We start from the raw sequence: 21560 nt of genomic DNA, 5'->3' as shown, positions 1-21560 counted from the left end.
CGCCTCACCACTCGCACTGCCCTAAAGCCGGCCCTGCTCACCTCTCCCAAGCTCCATTATGCATATTTTCCCCTGAAAGCTAGAAGACTTATAAAAATGAACCAGTAGGGGAAAGTTGAAATAAACACATTTAAGGTAGACAAAGTGATTTTGCAGGGTGAACGAAGGTGAGTGCTTCTGTTCTTGTTCTCGAAACATAGACACTTACTTGGTATTAAACTAAAGTTTGTTGTCTGTACATACAGACCCTCCTGGGGTGCAAAGTCTTTTCCTTTTTTGGGGATGCCAGAGCTCATTAAAGTAATGTTATAAATGTGCTTAGGTTCACAGCAGTCCATTTGGGGGCATCATTTGTGCTGGAAAAGGTTCCTTGCCCTGAGCTCCATGGTAAACACTGCAGGGGACACAAGAACACAAAAACCGCTGGCCAGTGCATATTTGAACGTAGGGGCAAATATTCTGCAATTTGTATTTTTCAGATGGCATTATGTTGCTACAACCTATATGCAGTGTTACATTTGAATGATGCCTATCCATGAGGTGATGCATCCCTTGGAGTTATTTAATATATTACTCCGGTATGGGATTCTAACCTTATTTTATAGTTTTATTCTCAAGTACAAAGTGAGATGTCTACACATAAAGAAGTCTGAATTCTCGGAGAGAAATATAAGAGACAGAGTGGAAGATGAAATTAGAGCTCACAGCGTGTCCGTCAGAGTAAGAAAAAGGGAGAAGGGAAACTTGATTGAGGAGTGTAACAATATGAGGGGAAACAAATGTGAAATGCCAGAGAAAAAATAAGATGACAGAGAAAGCAGAGCGTGAGGGGTGAAGAATGAGAGAGGGAGGAAAAACAGAATGTAAAACAGAGAAGGAGCAAGATAATGAGAAGGAGATATATGGAAAGAATGAGAGTAAATGAGGCAGAGAGAGAGAACGAGACGATGGGTGAGAGAACTAAGAAGAGAAGAAGACTTTGAGAGAAAGTGAGAGTGAAGATACAGTGAGATCAAAAGAGAAGACATGTTTTGTGATCTGTTGTTCATGAATTTGAATTTCAACTAGGCCTCTCTAGAGACACCAGTGAAGACTCTGGTGTAAATAAATACGATCTTTGAGGGTAGGTGTTCTGGAAGAGTATGCGGAAGAAGAAGGGCAATAAGAGCTCAAGATGAGAGATCCAGGCACCAGGTCTGTACAGGATTGATGAAGAGCATAGTGATAGATAAGAATGCACTGGAAGCGCTAATCAAGGGATACAATGAGAAACAATATGCAGGAAATAAATCACGATGTGCTGTAAGGACAAGGTCAGCTGATGAGGAAGAGAGGGTGGGGTTTAAAAGAGGTGAAGAGAAAAGAGGTAGGGAATGGAGAGGGTGAGAAAATGGACGAAGGAAATACAAAGCAGATAGCATAAAAAGAGCAGATAAAGGGAGAGAAATACTGCACAGGAGATAGGAAAAGCATAGTGGAATAATTTTGACGGGATTGGAGAGAAAAAGTTGGAGATAAAAGTGACAGAGAAAAGAAAGAAAAAGGCTGGGATGAGAATGAAGAAAAGATAGGATGCTCAGAAATAATGGAAAGAAAGAGCTAGGAAGCAAGAGGGAGGAAGGAGGCGTGAAAGAGAAGGAGCAGTGGATGCAGTATTGGCAAAACTGAACGATGAGTGGGCCCGATGTTGTATATCATGAAAGGAGTCTGCATCAGGAAACCCACCTAAAATAGGGCATACTTCCCCGATGTACTGATGGCAGAGACCCTGTAGTGGATAGACAACCACCTATGATAGACTGCCAGTAAAATAAGCCCAACTATTAACTCCACCATCAAAGGTTACTTATAACGGCTGTATTGGTAACAGTGGCATAACAAAAGCCCTGCAGCCCACGCAGTATGGAGGGTCGCTGGCCTGAGAGCTCTTGACTGGCGCGCAGAATTTGTGTGGGGGGGGGGGGGGGGCTCCATGTACTTTGAAGGCGTCCCCCTCAAGTTTCGTTATGCCACTGTGAAGGGAATGATGTTGTGGTCGGTCCAGATTGTTAAAGAACTGTTGCTGCCTGAAGCACGTTTATGTTGATTACACTGTGTGAAGTGTTGTGTCATTCTCTTTCTGATGTTTTATTTTAAAATTAGCTTCAATCTTACTTGTTTTTTTTAAATTACAGTTAAAGCTGATCCATGCCACAATAAATAACCAATGGCAGGTTGGTGTCACAGGAATCTTTCCCCTTTCAATTGACATTGTCAGTAGAACAGCAACATCTAGTAAATCTGGCTCTCTGCAAGACCCGGCCCAGCAGCCATTTCTCATATGACACTCAATACTCTGGCTCCTGTGTTGACTAAATTATGTAATAGCTCCCTATGCAATGCCAAAAGATCCTGCTCAGTAGAAACAAGCTCTAATTTTTCCATTATTGATAAAGCCCACGGCAGACCATCAAACCTCATGCAATGTTATGTTCATTTCTTTGTTACTATTATTGAAAAGAATTATGGAGAAAGAAGTAACTATTCAGTTATTCTTTTGTATTGAATCCCATACCTTGCTAGACTCTATTAAGACTGCCTTTTGTTCTTCCTTCAGTATGAAGACAGTGTTGCCGGCAGTCACCGAGGAGCTTCGTTCCATCTTAGATCAATGAAATGGAGCATCCTGTTGGATGTGACCGCAGAGTTTGTCTCACAATGATAACTGTACTTTAAGCATGATCTCTCTTGTTATTTGAAAAACGGTACTGTCCTGATTATAATCTTTTGTAATTGTCAGACACCAAGTGATGCATTTGTCGCCTTAGCGTTCTAAATTTAAGTCTCTTATTTGTGGTGTTTCCTAGGATTAGCCCAGTAATCTACCCTGTTCAATCTCTACATTACCCCTCTCATTTCCTTGATTAAATTGTTTGGATTTGGCATCATGTTCTACACAGTTGACACTCACATTACAGTTTCCTTCAATGACAATCATGTTAAGGATAAGTCTGCTAATTTTCAGCTATGTATGTCTGAGGTGGCTAGGTGGACGTCATGCCACAGTGAAGCAGACAGTATTAGGAATGACGTTCTTTTCTTTGATTGTTCTCCACCTATTTGAATGGCCACCTTGGCCATGTGAGTTGGCAGCCCCCCCCAGCTTCTGCTATGTCAGCTCAGCAAGCAATCTGGGAGTAAGTTTTGATACTTTTCTTTCTCCAATCTTTTTCCTAAACTGGTTACTATGTGTTGTTAATCATGTTTCTATTCTGTGGAAAGTTATTCTTCTTCCCTCTACTCACCGAAAGCCTGCCCGCCATCCAGGCTACCATGATGGCCAGTACTGACTATTGCAATACCCTTTATCTACACCTTCCTTCTTGTACTCTTCGTAGGCTTCGACTAGGACATCTGATAGTGAAACTGTCTTCTTAGTCTTCTATTTATACTCATCTAACTTCATTGGATCCCGGTACACAAACATTCAATCCTGAAAACCTTCCATTCCTACCACAATACTTTCTGGTGTTTGCCCTCCCTATCTTCAAAGGCTTATATCCCAGCACTCTCCTACTAGAGCTTTCTGCTCCACTTCTGCAAAAAAAATTATAGTCCCAAGATACAGAAGATCTAGATGGGGGCAGATCTTTTTTGTACTTGCAGTGAAGCTTTGAAATTCTCTCCCACCCATTTGTTATCTTAAGGAAAAAATGTAATATTCTTATATTTGCAAGGAATCAATTACGTCTGTCCCTGCTTCAGCGTCAGGATACCCCTTTGGTAGGTATCAGTACGCTTTTCAAGTCGTCTTCATTCATTCATAGCCACAAAGAATTTCACTAAAACATTGTACCATGATACAGATAGCTTTCTATATCCCCGTCACATTCAAACATAAATTGTGCATCAGTCATAACAATTAGTCAACCAGTTGGAACTAAAATCTGAAAGTAACTAATCTAGAAACTAGGACAGCAATGTTTGGCAAAATGTAATGTAGGGAACACACATAGTTCTAAAGTGTTATCAGAACTGAATAAAATAGCAAGGGCATGGCAAGAAGGACTGCAGACTTCAAAAACTAAGTGAGATTTAACCATTCTTGTGTTTGTCGGTGTTCAAATGGTTACAAAATAATTAGAACCTTCATCAAATTATTATTATATTGATTTATTTTATTCAATGTATTTAATATGTTGTTTTCTGAGTAAGCCTACTTTAGCCTCTTCGTGTTAATATCTTGACCATTGCATGATTGTCATTGAAGGAAACTGTAATGTGAGTGTCAACTGTGTAGAACATGATGGCAAAACCAAACAATTTATTCAAAGGAAATGAGAGGGGTAATGTAGAGATTGAACAGGGTAGATTACTGGGCTAATCCTAGGAAACACCACAAATAAGAGACTTAAATTTAGAACGCTAAGGCGACAAATGCATCACTTGGTGTCTGACAATTACAAAAGATTGTAATCAGGACAGTACCGTTTTTCAAATAACAGGTTTCCAAACATATGCAAAAAAAAATGTTCCAGCTTACTGTTTTCCAAAGAAAGTCTATAAATACAGGATGTAAACACAGAAGATCACTGCATATGCACCAGCAGCTGCTACCTGGCCAACCTATGTTGGAATCACAAACTACAACAGTCAAAACATTTTTGCAACACTGAAATTCTAGATAAGAAAAAATATTTAAATTAGTGAAAGCTAGGAGACAGGCAATGGCATATTACTGCCGCCAAATAATGATTAGGTCTAAGAAGAACTACTAGTGTTTAATGTGCCCTGGTGGTATCAGACGGTGGGTACAGACACCAATTATTGCAGACCAGGACATTTTTCATAATTGAACCTTCACCCAGAGCAAGATGCAGATAGGTCAGAAGAAAGGGAAAGAATAAGTTAAATATAGAACAGTGGCAAAGTGCAAAAGCAGCAATGAAAAAGAATCCCCAGGAATGAGCTAAAGATACATGAAGTGCAGGGCGTATTTTGATATTTTGGCAACTCAAGCATTTCACGGCACTGCCTCCTGAGAAAAGCTTTCTGCCTCTGCATTTTTTCCAAATTAAGCACAGAGGACTATCACTGATGGATAATCCGGATGAACTTTGTGCGAAACTCATTCCTGGTTGCATTTCTGTGGCCAGGAGAAAGTAAAATAGTATACCAAGCTGTTTGGTGAAAACCCCATATAAAATAACCACTGAAAACCCTACACACATACCTTTTTCAGAGCTATGTTAAAGTAGTAAAATAATATGTTTTAATGAAAGCTACGGTTACCTTATTCATTAAGGGAAGGCAATATGGCCCAGCAAAGAAGCAGGACAAGAGGTGAAGAGCAAGAAACAGGCCCACTATTGTTTCATTTAATTACAGCACAGAGTCTTTTATATGGTGCAGAGGAGCCAACTTAAATGAAAATTTATATCATAACAGAAATGTTACAAGAATAAGATGTCTCAGCGTAAAAATAACATGCACGACTTAATACAACACGATCCCAACAATGGTCAAGATATTAAAACGAAGAGGCTAAAGTAGGCTTACTCAGAAAACAACATATTAAATACATTGAATAAAATAAATCGATATAATAATAATAATTTGATGAAGGTTCTAATTATTTTGTAACCATTTGAACAACGACAAACACAAGAAAGCAAAAGGATCAGTGTGTATTACCATTCATCATACTTACCCTAGTAACACATCACTTGCACACCAGTATAATGAGGTTATATTAGATGTTCTATGGTACCATGCAAGTCATAATTTTTTCTGAAATTAACTAAGTAAATTTTGAACTATAAGAACGAAGAATGTGATAATTTTGGAAAGTAGCCGTTGGCATTACTATGAGTCTTTTGGTTGCATGTCCGTTATTCAAAAAGTTGCTGAAAAAAATGCCTTATTCACCTTAATACGACCACAGCTTTAAGTTTTTTTTTTTTTATTAGGTAAAAGTTATTTTACAGTTTGTGTGTATATATCTATGCCTGTGGGCATGATGATCAGTGCAACAACAAGATATAGTGCCATCAACTCTGTAACACATCAGAGGCAAACAAAATGCACAGGATATTTCAGGAAACTGCTAGGACCTCGGAATAGTCCATTCACAGTTTACCAAGTCAGCAGCTCTCTGTGAGAAATAAGACATCCTTTGGAAAACAGGGCTTTCGTTAAAAAAATAATAATAATAATACTCTTTTACAAGCTCCTCATATGTATTCCCTGTTAATATGTAAAAATCAGGAGATTTATTCATTTAAAGAACAAACTCAAATGATAACAGGACACTAGGGGAATTTGTGTGGCACCTTGGTGGTGGTAAAGTGGTTTTGATTGAAGCCAGTGGTACCTATATGAACTCAGCATTTCTGGATTGAGGCATTGCTCTTCTGGAATGTCTTCACAAATCCACCTAGCTTCAGGGAATGCCATTCTGCCCTCAACCTCGCATTTAATTTGTTAGATGAGAACAGGTATTAACAAGACACTATCTCTATAGACCTTACACAAATTGCTTCCCTTTGAAGCTTCCATTACGTTTCAAATCTGCTGTTATTCTTCAAGAACTAAACTTGTTCAATCCTACTTATTTTAATTGAAGAAATCATGACTCAACCAAAGTCAAGAAAATATATTTTACTTCTGAAAACGAGGAAGTAGACAGGACACATCAGGAATATTGTTCTCAAAGATGAGAATTTGTCACACATTGTGACAACATTTGGCAGTCTGCTCAACAAAAAAGAACCTTACCTAGCACTTTGCTATAACACCTAATTTCATGGACCCGCTGCAGGAGAAGATGATGGTCAAGAGTGTCAAAAGCAGCAGGCAAATCACTCAAATCCTGAGCTGCTATACTGCATCATCAGCTACCCTGTAGATCTGAACCAGAGCAGACAAGATAGTGACTTTTGTGCTTTCCCCAGGATGGAAGCCTGTGTTGCAGTGCCCAGAATATTATTAGCATGTACAAAATTCTGGAGGTGGTGGAAACCTGCATCACATGCACCAACCTCCATGCCAAGGGATGAGCCTGCTTAAGACTTCATAAAATGGCAGGAGGTTCAATGCCAGAATTCCACTAACACGGATCACAGAGTTTTCTGACCATCTGAAAGACCATTGGTAGAAGTAGAAGAGTAAGACACTCAACATGGATCACACCACCCAGTCCTTAGTTCTCTGACTAATGTCTCCCCTCCCTGGTACATAAGAGAGCTTCCTTCGTCCTTCTAGGATAGAGACTAAATGTCCCTAGAATCCACTGGTGAGAGCAGAGGTGCCCCAGTACCAACAAGAGAAGGGGATCAGAATACAGTGCCTCAACCAAAAGAAGTAAAAGGCCACTAAGACCGGCACTAAGTGGAAAGTTTAATTTCCCATTTCATTGCTTCATGTCTAACAATGCTGATCTATCTGATGGCAATCAGAAAGAGCTATTTGTATATCTGCAACTACAGGTTGATTATCTACCAGTCCTCAGTAAGAATGCATGTGATGCAGAGGTCTTCAAATTGGGGGGTGGGCCACCCTGGGGGGCCTTAAGTGATCTCAGCTGAGGCATCGGTCTCTGGCCAAGAGAAGCATCATGCTTTAAGTGTTAAAAACATGAGCGGCAGTAAGCCACCATGTAATGGGCCATCCATACCAACTTTTGTCATTTATATCCTGACTGGGAGTGTGTGTAAAAAAGGGATACTAGAGCTTAACTGCAATGTTCAAATATGTTTAGACATATTGAAATGTTGGCAATTTAGCAGAACAATTGTGAAAAAATTGAAGGGAGGGCAAGGATTATTATTTATTTATTTTTTTGCATGGGGGTGCAGCATTAAGAAGTTTGAAGACCACTGATGTGATGAGTTCACCCAGCTACTGAGACAATAAGAGCAGAGTGTGGCACAAAGGCTAATGTGTGATTGGTATTATTTGGTGCTATAAGATTCCAACACTAAGAATCATATTAAGGCACCTCTATGTGGTAATGGATAATAATATAGCTCATCCTATAATAATGGTTGGGCTCCCATAAATATTCAAATGCACGTTTTCACAGAGCATCCCAGAGTCTATGTGCCTAAGTTCATAGGTCAGCTGCAATACAAGTTTACACACCAATTCTCCATGCAGGTCCTCAATGCCTTATATGCGGGTAATAAGGGGATTCATAGTCATCAAATCATCCCTTAGTTCACGGTGCAAAAGAGAATCTCTGCCATGAACGTCTGCTGCCCCTTTGTTTTTTATCTTCATCTTCTGATCTTAGAGGATCGACAGACCACCTCATACAATTTTGAGGTAAAGGGACATTACAGTGGTCAGGAAAGGAACCACTGCTGTGGAGAAGATGACAATGATTAGTGAAGGCACCTGTATTTTTCTAGACACTACTAGACATTAATCATCGAGATACAGGGCTGATACTGAGTTTGTTTTTAGTTGTTGTCTATTAAAGGGGAAAAACATCTTCAAGGAACTTGCCTTCACTCTTCTAGGTGATTAGGTATGAAAACTCTTTAATCTGATTTTGAGGATGACACCTTATTTATGGTCTGAGAGCCTGGTGCAGGTTATGTTGTGCCCGATGTACTTCAATTCAACCCAAAAAGGGCACTGTGGTGTATTTCGCAAGACAGGCTGCACAACCCCATGGACTCCTTCTCTCAGTCACGGCATTACTTTAAGTTGCCTCCCAAAGTACATTTGAGTACCACAGCCGCAGTTTCAACATTCTGATGTCTTACTGCCAATTTCCTCACTGTTAGCAACACTCTTTCTAGCCCTTACTACTTCCACTCAATTTCACAGTATCCCACATCACACTTACAGTCCTTCCAAGCCAAATCAGTATCACCATTCACCACAGCACTCAAAAGGATATCTAGACATGTGGCTAAGCAAATTACGTGTATAAGAAGAGTCAGTTTCACCTGTTTATTCTTTATGGAAGAAGACAGTTGTCCATTCTCAGCTCACAGGCATGGAACACAAGTAACAGGATTTGCTACAATGCCTTATTGCTATGCACTGGACACAGATAGGTTTTCTATAAAGGCGATTGGTCTTTTCACATAGAAACATTTTTCAAAGCCGGTAGTGGCTCTGATATCAGCCACATAAAATCCTTGAAATAAATGATATATCTAAAAAGAAAAGATGTCTGGAACCAAAGTACAAATATATTGCACCTGGAGAGCAATTTCACTTAGAAAGATTTGTTTTGTTGCAAAACAAATTGTAAGTTACATTTATTGCGAAGAAACGGTTAATGCATGTAGTTAAGAACATTTCATCCTTGTCTAGCCTTTAAAATGGCATCCAAGACACCATAAGAAAATCCTAATGAAGGGGTGCTGATTAAAAAAAAAGATCTAATTTTGAAATTAAACACCCCCTTTAACGAGATATTTACAATACATTAACAAACAACCACCTACCAGCTCATCAAGAAGAGCTTGTTTATTTTTCTTTTTCAGAATCTGTTGCATGTGTTCCTCTTTTTGGATTAGTACTCTTCTTTGCACATTAGCATTCCGTTCCTCTTCCAAGGCTTCCTCCAACACTTCTTGTTCTCGAGTCTAATACAAAAGATGGGAAAATGAAATATACTTTGGACAACTTTATTTAAGTTTGCAATCAAATGAAAGTGTGTTTTGATCAAAGTGCAAGAAACAACAGCAATAAGCATTGGCCAAGCCAATAGGTCTTTGTGAGAATCTGGATTGTTGGTTGAGGGTGACGTGAGCTCTTCTCAAGGAACAGCTACAATCCCTGTCGGGTGAATCACGAAAAGCCACTAAATTAACCTGTGCTTAACCCTCTAGTAGCTTGGCACAAAAGTAGTCACGCTTAAATTAGAGACAATGTGTAAAGTATATATGCAGCACTTAAACGGTAATAAAGTGAAAACACAACATCCCACACCAATTTAGAATACAGTTTTAGTAAACTATTTAACATCTAAACAACAAAAAATCCGTAGAACCAGAGTTGTGAATTTTTAAAGTTTGGAATGAAAAATAGACTGCGTTGATATGTTCCGCTACACGAAGTGTATTGGACCCGGTCCCTGCTTACCTGCTTAGAGCATTTTTGAGAAAAAATGCCTGAGAAGGTACATTCAGCGGGGCAAGACAGCTGGCAGTGTCGGAGAGCAGCTTGACGAAGTCGCAGTGAATGTTTCTACGTTCGGACTTAGTCTCTGTTTTTGGAAGTAAAAAATATCCAGCGGGACGAAGTTGCAGGCTGTCGGTGATGAGGGCACTGGGAGGCGGGATCCTCCTCCTGCAAGGAGCCACTGAACAGGATTTTCTGCTGCAGAGAAGAAAGCAGCAAGAGCTACCGTGGAGTCAGGCCGACCGGCGATGCACCTTGGGCGGATCAGGAAGCAGGTAGGTCCCAGTTTCCTCTTGCTTCTCAGGGCATTTTTTGGCTTAACATTTTCAAAGAGGGAAGATTTGGATTTGTGCTATCGGGGCACCTTTAGCACCAGTTTCAAGGGTTGAGGTATAGAGGGGCACCACTTGGAGGGTCAGGGCTCACTCAGGCTGGGTCCAGATGCAAGTTTAAGATGGTTGGAGCGTTTTCAGTCCCTGGGGCTCTGATCAGGACAAGCCAACTAGCCCTAGGTATCACCCTGAAAGTCCTGGGTTCAAGCAGAAAAGCAGCTCTCAAGCAGCATGTCAGTCCTCTGAGAGCAGCAGGGCAGTCCTCTGAAGGCACAGGGCATTACTATTGGCGTAGCAGTGCAGTTCTATGAAGTACACAGTAGGCCATATGCAGCAGGGCAGTCCTCCGAGACCTCCAAAGGTTCAGAAGTGAAATGAAGAGTGCATCTGAGGTCCTAGATTTATAACTGGTGCCAGTTTTGAGTGGAAGTAACTACTAAAGTGTTCCCCCACATATAGTTTTGGAATTTCCTTCCTGACAAAGAATGGTATTTCTACCTGCTTCAAACAAAAGTAACATGTAAAACTTAAGACTACGTGTCCAACTTTTTATATACAATGCACACTGCCATATGGGTTGTCTAGTGCCTAGCCTAGGGGTGACTTATATGTATTAAGGATAAAATGAGGTTTTGGGCTTGGCAAAATACTTATTTTGCCAAGTCGAACTAGAAGTTTAAAACTGCACGCAGGCCACGATGGCAGGCTGAGACATGTTTTAAAAGGCTACTTGAGTGGATGGCACAATGAGTGCCGCAGGTACAGTAGTAGCATTTAATTTGCAGGCCTGGGTACATGTAGTACTAATTTACTAAGGACGTACAAGTAAATTAAATGTGCCAATTGGGTATTTATGCCAGTTTTATCATGTTTAGAAGAGTGAGCACAAGAACTTTATCACTGGTTAGCAGTGGTAAAATACAGAGTCCCAAAGCCACCAAACATGAACTTCAGAAAACATGAGAGGTAAATGCAAAAAGGTTGGGGATAACCCTGCAGAGAGGGCCAAGTCCAACAGTCGGGCACTGGCTTTGCCAATGTTTGCTTTGCCACTAGAAGCAAGCTAGCCATGCTGATGAGGGGCGTTACCCCGAAACCGGTCCCAGGATGCTTGGCAGTTCAGGTTGGACTGTTCCCATGAGGAACAGGATCAAGACTGATTTGCATAATGCTAGGTCTGAACTGGGGTGGTGAAGTGAGCTAAAGAACGATGATAGATTCAGCCCAGATCTGTGACTGGGGTTGAGCGTCTAAAAAGTTTCAACACTCCGTCCATCATCTCCTTGTGTTTGTTTTGCTCGCCATAAATTGGCAGGGTATGCTCAGACATGTGTCCCTTGCTCACTTTGCCACTGGATTCAAGGTAGCCTGACTAATGAGGAGTGTTACCACGAAACCGGTCCCAGGATGCTTGTTTCCAGGTCCAGGGTAGAGCTGGCTTGGAAGTTCGGGCTGGCCTGTTCCCATGAGGGAGAGGGTCAAGACTGATTTGAATACAGCTAGGTCTGAACTGGGGTGGCGAAGTGAGCTAAAGAAAGATAATGGATTCAACCCAGATCCGTGAATGGGGGTGAGTGTCTGAAAAGTTTCAGTGCTCCGTACATCTTCTCCTTGTGTTTGCTTTGTTCGCCCTAAGTTGGCAGGGTTGGCCCAGATGTGAGTCCCTTGAACACTTTGCCACTGGATTCAAGCGAACCTGGCTGATGAGTATTACCCCGAAACTAGTCCCAGGATGCTTGTTTCCGGTTCAGGGAAGAGCTGGCTTGGAAGTTCGGGCTGGCCTGTTCCCATGAGGAACAGGGTCAAGACTGATTTGCATATGGCTAAGTCTGAACTGGGGTGGCAAAGTGAGATAAAGAACGATGATGGATTCAACCCAGATCTGTGACTGGGGGTGAGTGTCTGAAAAGTTTCAGTACTCCATCCATCATCTCCTTGTGTTTGAAATGTTTGCTTTTTGAGGAGCTTCCTGATCCTTACTGTGATAAAAAATAAACATTGCTGAAAGCGAAAATATTTTTTTGGTCTAACAAATTTCACATTGCCATAGCAGTCTCTGGTCCGGAAGGAATTACTTGTTGTGCTGATTTGCTCATTGGGAAAGAGTGAATGCAGTCACTCACAATGACATTAGCTAATGGCTGAAGTGGGCTGCCCCAGTGCCTCATTCTGTATGGTGTAGTGGGCAGAAGAGAAATGTGAATGCCACAACAACAGACCAGTGTTTGAAAAAGGCGACCTGAAAGCCCCTTTAAATACACTATTAGTAAAATCAAAAGGCCAGGGCCTACGCAAAGACCTAAAAACAATGCACACCCCCATATTAATTTCAATAGTAGAAACCACTGACTGCTTCTCATGGATAGGTCATGATCAGTCACAAAATGTAAATACCAACATCAGACAATATTAAACATATTCACTCAAATGTAGCTGGTGATATTATTATTCTGTTCGACTACTTTTTCTTTTGTGTCTACTAAAATATTGTCTTGATAATTCATTGTTTTATATAACAGAAACAGCACCATCGGAATTACATTAACAAAAACAATGAAAAGGAAGACAAAAAGATGGCAGCATCTCTAGAATGTGGAAGCATCCCTAGAAGATATATGACTTTCTAGAAATTACAGAACAAGGTGAGGCTCAAAACAGCCTAAATAAACAGTGTTGTTAGAGGAGGGTCACAATTTTAGACACATCCTACTACAATGTTATGCTTGGATTCTAATGTTTAAAATTCAGATGTTGACTTCCATACACCTTTTATGCCATTTTATAATCACAATAGGTTTACGTAATTTTGCACATATACATATGCGAGATGAGCTGGATGTAACATCTAGTTCATTGCTTATTATAAATGTAACAATTTGCAGAATACATCCACAAAAAACAAGGTACAAGGAAAAGCGCATATGACTCCTAAGAGTCACCTGGGAACCAAGCTTGCCAGTGGCCTTCAGTTCCTGCTTGTTCCAGCCTGATCTAGTTGCTACCTTTTGAACAAGTGACATAACCGCTGCTCACGTTTTCCTGCCTCGGTTTATACTGCCCACTGTTCTTCCTGCCAACAGACGCCCCGACCACCCCAGGACCAACTTAATGCAGAAAGCAGCACGGCCGCATCAGTAGGCACCTGGGCACCTAGCTTGTTACTTGCCTCCAGTTCCTGCTTGTTCCAGCCTGATCCAGTTTCCACTTTTTGACCAAGTGACAATGCAGCTGCCTGGGTTTTACTGCTCGGGTTATTCCCGCTCACCGTTCTTGCCGCCAACAGAAGCCGCACTCACCCCAGGACTGACTTAATGCAGGCCGCAGCACGACTGCATCAGTAGGCACCTGAACACCTAGCTTGCCACTTACCAGTGGTCTCCAGGTCCTGCTTTTTCCAGCCGGATCCAGTTGCTGCCTTTTTATCAAGTGATGCCGCAGCTGCCTGGGTTTTCCCGCCTGGGTTTTTTCTGCTCACCGTTCTTCCAGACAACACTAGCCCTGCCTACCCCAGGACCTACCTAATGCAGGCTGAGCATCCCCCAGCACCATGGTACAACCTTTTTCCTGCATCCACTTTGATTTCACATGCAAAACCTCAGACTCTGACAACACCACCTCCAAACAACAAACGATGCACGCCACCACTATCACCGCACTCTGGAAACATTTCACCTTAATCTCGGACCTCCTAAACAGCAGCACACCGACCTATTCCTGACCGAAACATGGCTCAACCCAGCTCCAATCCAGGCAGTGCCCGCCTACAAAATCATACAGCAGGGTAGAACCCAAAAACCAGGCCAAGGACTCACAATCATCTACAAAAATATGACTGACTGCACCACCTCCACGGACACCAGCCTCATGGAACACCTTCACTTCACAAAACTAACCACATTGCAGACTTCAGCGCTCCCCTCTCCATCAGATTAACCAACTTAATCCTCCCCAGGAACCTCAATTTCCACCTGGAAGACACCACTGACCCTAATCCCGCAGCCCTCCTCGACAACCTCAGCAACCTAGAACTCACCCAGCTCATCCAAGGACCAACCCGCACAGCAGGCCACACTCTCTGCCCTATTTTCTCCTCCAACAACAGGATCACCACCTCCCACATGACCCTGCTCACATGGTCCGACCACTACACCATACATTTCAAGATACCCGCCCACCAATCCACCACACCAGAAAAACCCAAGACACTGGGGCAAAATATTCGAAGAAAACTGGACCAAAACCGTACAGGAATGCCCACCCAACCACACCGGCAACCTTGATGTCAACACCAAGCTCTTCAATAAATGGCTTGCCGACTGCACCAATGGCACTGCTCCCACCAGAAGTGAGACATGCAAACTTACAAAAAAAAAAAACAACCCTGCTGGTACACGAACGACCTCATAGAGTCCAAGCGCCACTGCAAACAACTTGAGAGAAAATGGAGACTCGACAAAAACATCGCCGCAAATCCGCATACAAAGCTGCCCTCAACTTCTACCACCAACTATGAGACGCAAAGAAAAAGGCCCAAGATTTCAGATTCAAAGCCAGCTCCAAAAATGGCAAAGAACTCTACAACAACGTTAAGGAGTTGTCATCTCCTGCAGCTGCCAACAACTTCTTCAGACAGATCCAGATGCCAAGATCTACAACACATTCGACCCACGGCATACCGATATGAACTCCCTCGCCCATCCGGACTCCTTCCTATTTTCCAAACAGCAGCTAAGAAACTGCAAGCCCTCTCGAATGAAGATACCACTGCCCTGATGATTACTATCTACTCATGAGCCCCTCAGACCCGTGCCCCCACTTCATGTACAACATTGGAAGAACCATCATCTCCTCCATGCTCACTGCTATTAGCAAAGCCTCCTTAACCACCGCCACCTTCTCTTATTTCTGGAAAGATGAAGTTGTTACCCTATTGAAGCAACCAACAGTAGACTTCAAGATCCTCAGCAGCTACAGACCCATCTCGCTCCTGCCTTTTCCAGCTAAAGTCCTTGAGAAAGTCATCAATACCCAACTTGTAGACCACCTAGAACTCTATCAAATCCTAGACTGCTCTCCAACAGGCTTCCACATCACAGCACAGACAGCCCTCATTGAGGCCACTGACATCATCAGATGCATCCTTGATCGATGACAAACGGCCGCACTCATCCTTCTCGACCTCTCCTCTCCGCACCTTTCAGTCTCCCACAAGTCACTCAACAGAAAGCTTCAGCACTTGGGTATTGGCAGATTGACTCTCTAGTAGATATCCTCCATCCTCACGGGCAGAACTCAATGAGTTAGACTCCTCCCCTACACCTCAGAACCCAATAAACTCATAAGCGGAGTCCCTCAAGGATCGTCGCTCAGCTCAACATTCTTCAACATCTACATGATGCCCCTCACGAACATCATCAGAGCCCACATCATCAACATAGTACCCTATGCTGACAATACATAGCTTATCCTCTCACTTACCAATTCAACCAATCTGCCAAAGCAAACTTCGCTAACTAAACAAGCAACGCTTCTCTTGGATGGAAAATAACTGCCTCGATACAGACAAACCGAAGTCCTAATATTCAGCAACAACCACTTACCTGGAACGCCTCTTGGTTGCCCTTTGAAGTTGATGCGGACCATGCCAAGACAATCATGGAAACCAAATTCTCCATGAGCAGACCGATCAATTCAATCTCCTCATCATGCTTCTACATCTTGTGAATGCTAAGCAAGATTTTCAAGTGGCTTCCACTGAACACCTGACAAATGGTCACTCAGGCACTTGTCACAAGTAGACTTGATTAGGGAAACACCCTCCACATCAGAATCCCAACCAATATCCTACACCGACTCCAAACCACACAGAACATCACTGCCAGATTTATCCTGAACATTCCACAATATAACCACATCTCTCCACACCTCAACAATTTCAACTGTCTTCCTGTCCAGGAAAGATGTAAGTTCAAGCTACTCTCCCACGCCTACAAAGCACCCGTCCAGCTTACCTCAACCACTGCCTCAACTTCTATCAACCAACCAGACACCTTTGATTTATGTCCCAGGCAAGAGCACACCTCCCTCGCATCAAGAAGACCAGGAGGCAGATGACGCTCCGTCTCATATCTCACAGCTAAGAGCTGGAATGATCTCCTGACACACCTCAGAACCTCCCCCTCTCTCATGAACTTTCGAAGGAACCACATTACATGGCTCTTTCACACAAAACAGACATGATCTCCCCCCCCCCTCAGGCCTACCCTACTCCGTGCCTGGATACCCTCGTAAGTGATGAGCTGGGCTCTACAAATTCACATAGCATAACAAATTCACATACAAATTATTTAATTTGCTGAGCCTGGCTCTATGCAGTTAAATGGGAGCATCAGTTTTGAAAAACAATCGCTTCGATTATGACTAGCAATTAGTTTTTTTTTCCTCTGCATCGGTTTGGCTCTGCATTTTATTAGTAATAGCAGCCCTCTGGAGTAAACCATGACCCCACTGTGCTGTCACTTAATATAAATGGATTCACAAAACTAATATGAATTAAGCAGGTCTGTTTCTGAGTAGTACTACAATGCCTGGTGGCCCTTCATAGCCACAAATGTTCTCCGAGCACAGAAAGCGGCATTTAAATAGGATACATAAGATTTAAAGAAAATGTACTTACCTCACCATAGCTCATGATGATTTGCCTTGCCGTGATTTGATTAGACATTTATCATTGTAAATTAAGGGAAAGAACACAAAAGAACATTCACAATCATGGACAATAACATTTGCTAGGCCAAACACCTTTGTTTTTCTGGGAGTATGTCGTGAGTCCCATTTGAACCCTGTCCTGCACACCGCATTCACCAGGGCATGTTGATATGACACCGTAAATCAGGAGACTACAAGTCCTATGAGTCTCAGCTGTGGCACGTCTACGGGAGAGGGGAAAACAGATAAAACCACTTCTGCTCCACCTGACGTTGCCGATTATTCTGTGTATCAGGCCGGAGCCTGGTGGAGTAGAATTGCAGTGCATTCCAAGAGTCCGGAAAGGGTGCGGTTGCACCACTGCCTGTTGTGACGGGTTCTTGCTAATTCAACCTGCTTGGCGCACTTTTACCTTGTTGAACAAAGCGCGAGGTGTTCCTCCCTGTTGGGGAGACAAAAGTTTGTTGTCTCTTGCGGGTGGTAGGAATACCTGCGCTTCTTTGGGGGCATAATTTAATCATCATTTGTCCCATTGGCAAGTTTCGCTTTCGAGGGGGGCGCTAGGTGGCGCACATCCAAGATGGCCGCACCTCTGTGAGGCTCGGGACGCTTGGCGAACACATCCGCAATTTATCCTCCTCTGCGCTGCTGCAGCATGGTATACGACGCAGGCTAATTGATCCCTGATTGCTCCGCTATCAACGGGCCAAAGAATTGCGGATCCCGGGACTGCCTGGCCCTGGTTACGTGGAGGTCTCGGCGGCGGGGATCCCTCTGGGTCTGCCTTCTGGAGCCGGCTCTGGCTGTGGCGACTACGAGAGGGCCGCGGCTTACCACGAGGAGGTAGGCCTCACTTCCAACGTCGGGCCTGTGTCAAGGCCCGGTGGATCCCTGCCCCTGCCGCTGCTTAAAGGGCAGCCGCTGCTCTCCCCCGCCTTTGGACATTTGCCATTACCTTGAAAGTTGGGGCGCTGGTGACCTGGGACGAGCCTTTAACAAAACAGAAGAGCAACCAAAAAGGAATTTTTTTTTTTTAAAAACAACACCCGCCACCCGACATATCTACGGGCGGACCGGTGCCGAGGGGGGCCTCTACCTGTGCTGCGATTCCGTGACCCTGTCTCGGGCCTCCACGGTGGGGACCTGCCGCGGCTCTACACGCTGGAGCGCCGTTGCCCTGTGGCGCGCTTTCTCTCCCGCCATACCTGACTGAGAGCTTGTGCCGGGGAGGAGGCCCCCCCCTCCATGCTGCTGGACTTGTGCTGTGCCCCACGGCTCTGCTCCGGACCCCCGGTGACTGCTGCTGCGCCTGGGACTGCCGATTTGCTGCTAGCTAGCGGCGGCGTGTAACCGCTTTCTCAATTGGAGGGTCTGGCGGAGCGGTCAGCGGTGGTGTGTCCCGCTCCCCTGCTGTGCGCGACTTGACTTGCGGCATTGCCATTCCTGCCGCTGCCGGCCCTCTGCAGCAACGCCCTTTGCCTGCTGTGCTGCGGAACTTGGATGCTAGCTATCGTGTCTCCTGTGGCCTGCGTGGCTGCGGGCCCCTTCGCGCGGGGTTGGCTCCCTGTGATTTGCTGGTGGGGATTTTGCGGTTGCCGGCCCCCCCCCCCCCCGTGGTGCTTCTCGACTGTCGCCTTGAATTGAGCTGGGATCTTCGAGGCGCTCCGGCTGACCCTGGAGGACGCGCTGTTGTCACCTACCTGAGCTCTGCCTGTGCCTTCTCTCCTGCGGTGCTCCTCGGCGGCGCCAGTCACTCTTCCGTGGCCTCGTTCTCTACCTAACCATCTGTTGCTGATCCCCTGGCGGGTCCTGCTGGAGAGGGGAGCCTGCATTGACGTGGGATTGTGTGCTGTGGTGCTTGCGGACATCTCCTTGTCTCCTTGCTGAATCAGACTTGCTTCCGCGTCCTGCGGTTGGCCCGCTTAGCGGATTGGTCGCCTGTGAGAAAGTGGCTCTGTATATACTGTTCCTTAATAGGTACAGGGTGTGCAGAGTCCACAGACCCCAAGGGTTTAACAGAGGTTAAAGTTAGATATAACCTTACTCTCCAAAGTGGTAGCCTGGTCGAGCAGTAAGGCAGGATCAGAGGACAGTGTAAAGCATTTGTTGTACACACTCAGTCAGCAAATAGTTCCACACACTCAATAACTGAACTCTAGGCCAATGGTTTGTATATAAAAAAATATATGCTTGTTTTATTTTAGAACCAACACTTGGAATTAAAATATACTTTCTCGACAGGAGAGGTTTCATAAAAATACTTTTGTATATGCAATAGACTTTTTAGTAAACAGTTACAAGTAGTTGCAGTAAGCAACTCTATTTCTAAACACAATACATTGAGCTCAATGATAAATTCACATTATAAGCAACAGATTACTTTTTAGATTACTTTTGTAATTCCAGGCCTGGATCCTAGATCCAGTCCTGGGTCAGTTCTCAGAATCAGCTGTTGAAAGTCGACTTTGGTACTGTGATGATTTTTAACGAATATTTAGCTATTTTAAAAGTTAGCACTTAGAAAATATTTCAGAGCAAAACAATCAATGATTCCCTATGGAAGAAAATGTAGGTTACAGGTACAGTAGGTTATCGTTACTTTTGTAATCCAGTACTGGGTGCCTAGACTCAGTACTGGGACCTTTATCCAAAACAGGTAAGTAATTACGTTTTCAGATGTTATACGATTTTTGAGGAATATTTAGAAATTGCAGAAATCAACACTTAGAAGAAATTTCACAGAAAAACAGTCAATGGTTTCCTATGGAAGAAAAATGAGTTAAAGGTAAGTATAGTTGTGAGTCAGTGCTGGGCACCAAGATCCAGCACTGGGAGCTCACCTAAGAGCAGGTGAGTAAATTCGTTTTTGTCACTCGGCTGATTTTTGGTGATTATTTTGAGTTTTGAAAAGTCCACACTTAGAAGAATTTTCAAGAAAAAGCCAGTCAATGTTACCCTATGAGGAAAATGAAGTTAGCGGTTTAAGGGTAAGTACTCGACTGGCAGAGTTGAAGTTCTGGGCATAGACTCAGGGGTCCCCCAGTGTCAGGTAGGTACAGTTAGTTCACCCTCAGCGGTTTCAGGACAGGCGGGTGCAGAGAGAGTTAGGCCCAATGTTATCCTATGAGGGATAGGGGGGCCTTGGTTGGTGGCTGCTGTCTGGCAAGCCACGCGGCTGTGGGAGCTGGGCTCCTGGTCACTTACTCAGGGCAAGTGGGGAAGTAGGTTAGAGTAGAGTCTTCACTGCCAGGGCCACTCGGGCGGCTGGGTGCAGGGTGCTTTTGAGCCGTCGGGAGCTCAATTGATTTCTATGGGAAATCTCCGGTTTGGAAAAAGACTGCAGGCTCGGGGACGAGGACTCTTCAGGTGCCACCACCACTTCGAGGGGTAAGTTGGGTAGTTGGAGGATAGGTAGGTACCCCGGGATTGGACACAGAGGGCCGTGGGGCGCCGGGTGCAGGGGTGCCTTTTGGTGTCGGGAAATCTTACCCTCTGTTGATCGCGGTTGGGGTGGCACTCTGTTCTGAGGCTGCAGGCTTCTCCAGGATTGTCGAGGGGGGGTCCTTGGGTGCCGGACTCGGGGTCACAGTCGCCGTGGGGTCGTCCTCGTGGGTTTAGTTCACTCCGGCACCGGCCAGGCTTGGCGGGTGCAGAGTGGGCTGGGATCACGGTTCCGGGCTGCTGCCAGGGGTGAAAGGTAGGTTCTGAGTAGAGCCTCTACTCATGGGAGTCCCAGGGAATCAGAGTTCAAAGGTAGCCAGGTCCTCCGGGGTTTCTGAGGTTGCTGGCCACAAGAGATGCCGCGCTGGAGCAGGAGCAGGTTCGAGGGTCAACAGGCCGGTAGGGCTGGGGTCAAAGCAGTTGGTGTCTTCCTCTTTTTAGCAGCTGCAGGGCAGGTCTTTGTTCTTCTTGCTCTTCTTGTAGTTTCGAATCTGGGATCTGGGGACGGAAGGTTCAGGGTGCCCCTAAATACTAGATTTAGGGGCTTTACAGGTAGGTGAAGGCCAGGGACCAATGGGTCCTTGTCCTGGGGTGGGTACACCCCCTATCCTGCCTCTCTCCTGTGGGAGGGGGGCAGTAGCCTAATCCTGATAGGGTAGGGCCTCCCATCTTCAAGATGGCGAGAGCCCGGAGATGTGCTTCACCTCGCCTCCCCCACCTGAGGGGTGGGGTGGGCAGGCTGGCACATCCCCTGTCCTTGTATGGGGTTTCCGGCCAAGCTTCCCGCCAGAGTGGGGGGTTGCAGTGGCCTGGGGAAACTCCTAGAGGCGGCAGGCCTTTGAAGCTTCCCTTTGCTCATCCTGGGGGAGGAGATTTATCACCTCACCCAGGATGTGCATTGTTGCAGGCCCGGGAGAGCAGGGGCTCTCCCACCCAGGGGTCCAGCAACGTGTCTGC

At 44.5% G+C, this 21560-nt stretch overlaps 1 protein-coding gene across 2 annotated transcripts in view; it reads right to left on the bottom strand.

The window, feature by feature from the left end:
- Positions 1-21560, bottom strand: part of MNAT1 (MNAT1 component of CDK activating kinase) — a 574189-nt gene that overhangs the window by 274031 nt on the left and 278598 nt on the right. For both annotated transcript variants that reach the window (XR_014968776.1, XM_085626176.1), the window contains exon 5: positions 9444-9584. Coding sequence is in view for 1 of the 2 variants with exons in the window: in XM_085626176.1 (XP_085482302.1) it covers positions 9444-9584 (141 nt within the window). In the remaining variant the exon portion in view is untranslated. The remainder of the gene's footprint in view (positions 1-9443; positions 9585-21560) is intronic.

The sequence above is a fragment of the Triturus cristatus genome, chromosome 9 (assembly GCF_964204655.1).
Source record: "Triturus cristatus chromosome 9, aTriCri1.1, whole genome shotgun sequence".
NCBI lineage: Eukaryota > Metazoa > Chordata > Amphibia > Caudata > Salamandridae > Triturus > Triturus cristatus.
The sequence above is the reverse complement of the archived record's forward strand: the minus strand, read 5'-3'. Positions and strand labels throughout refer to the sequence as shown.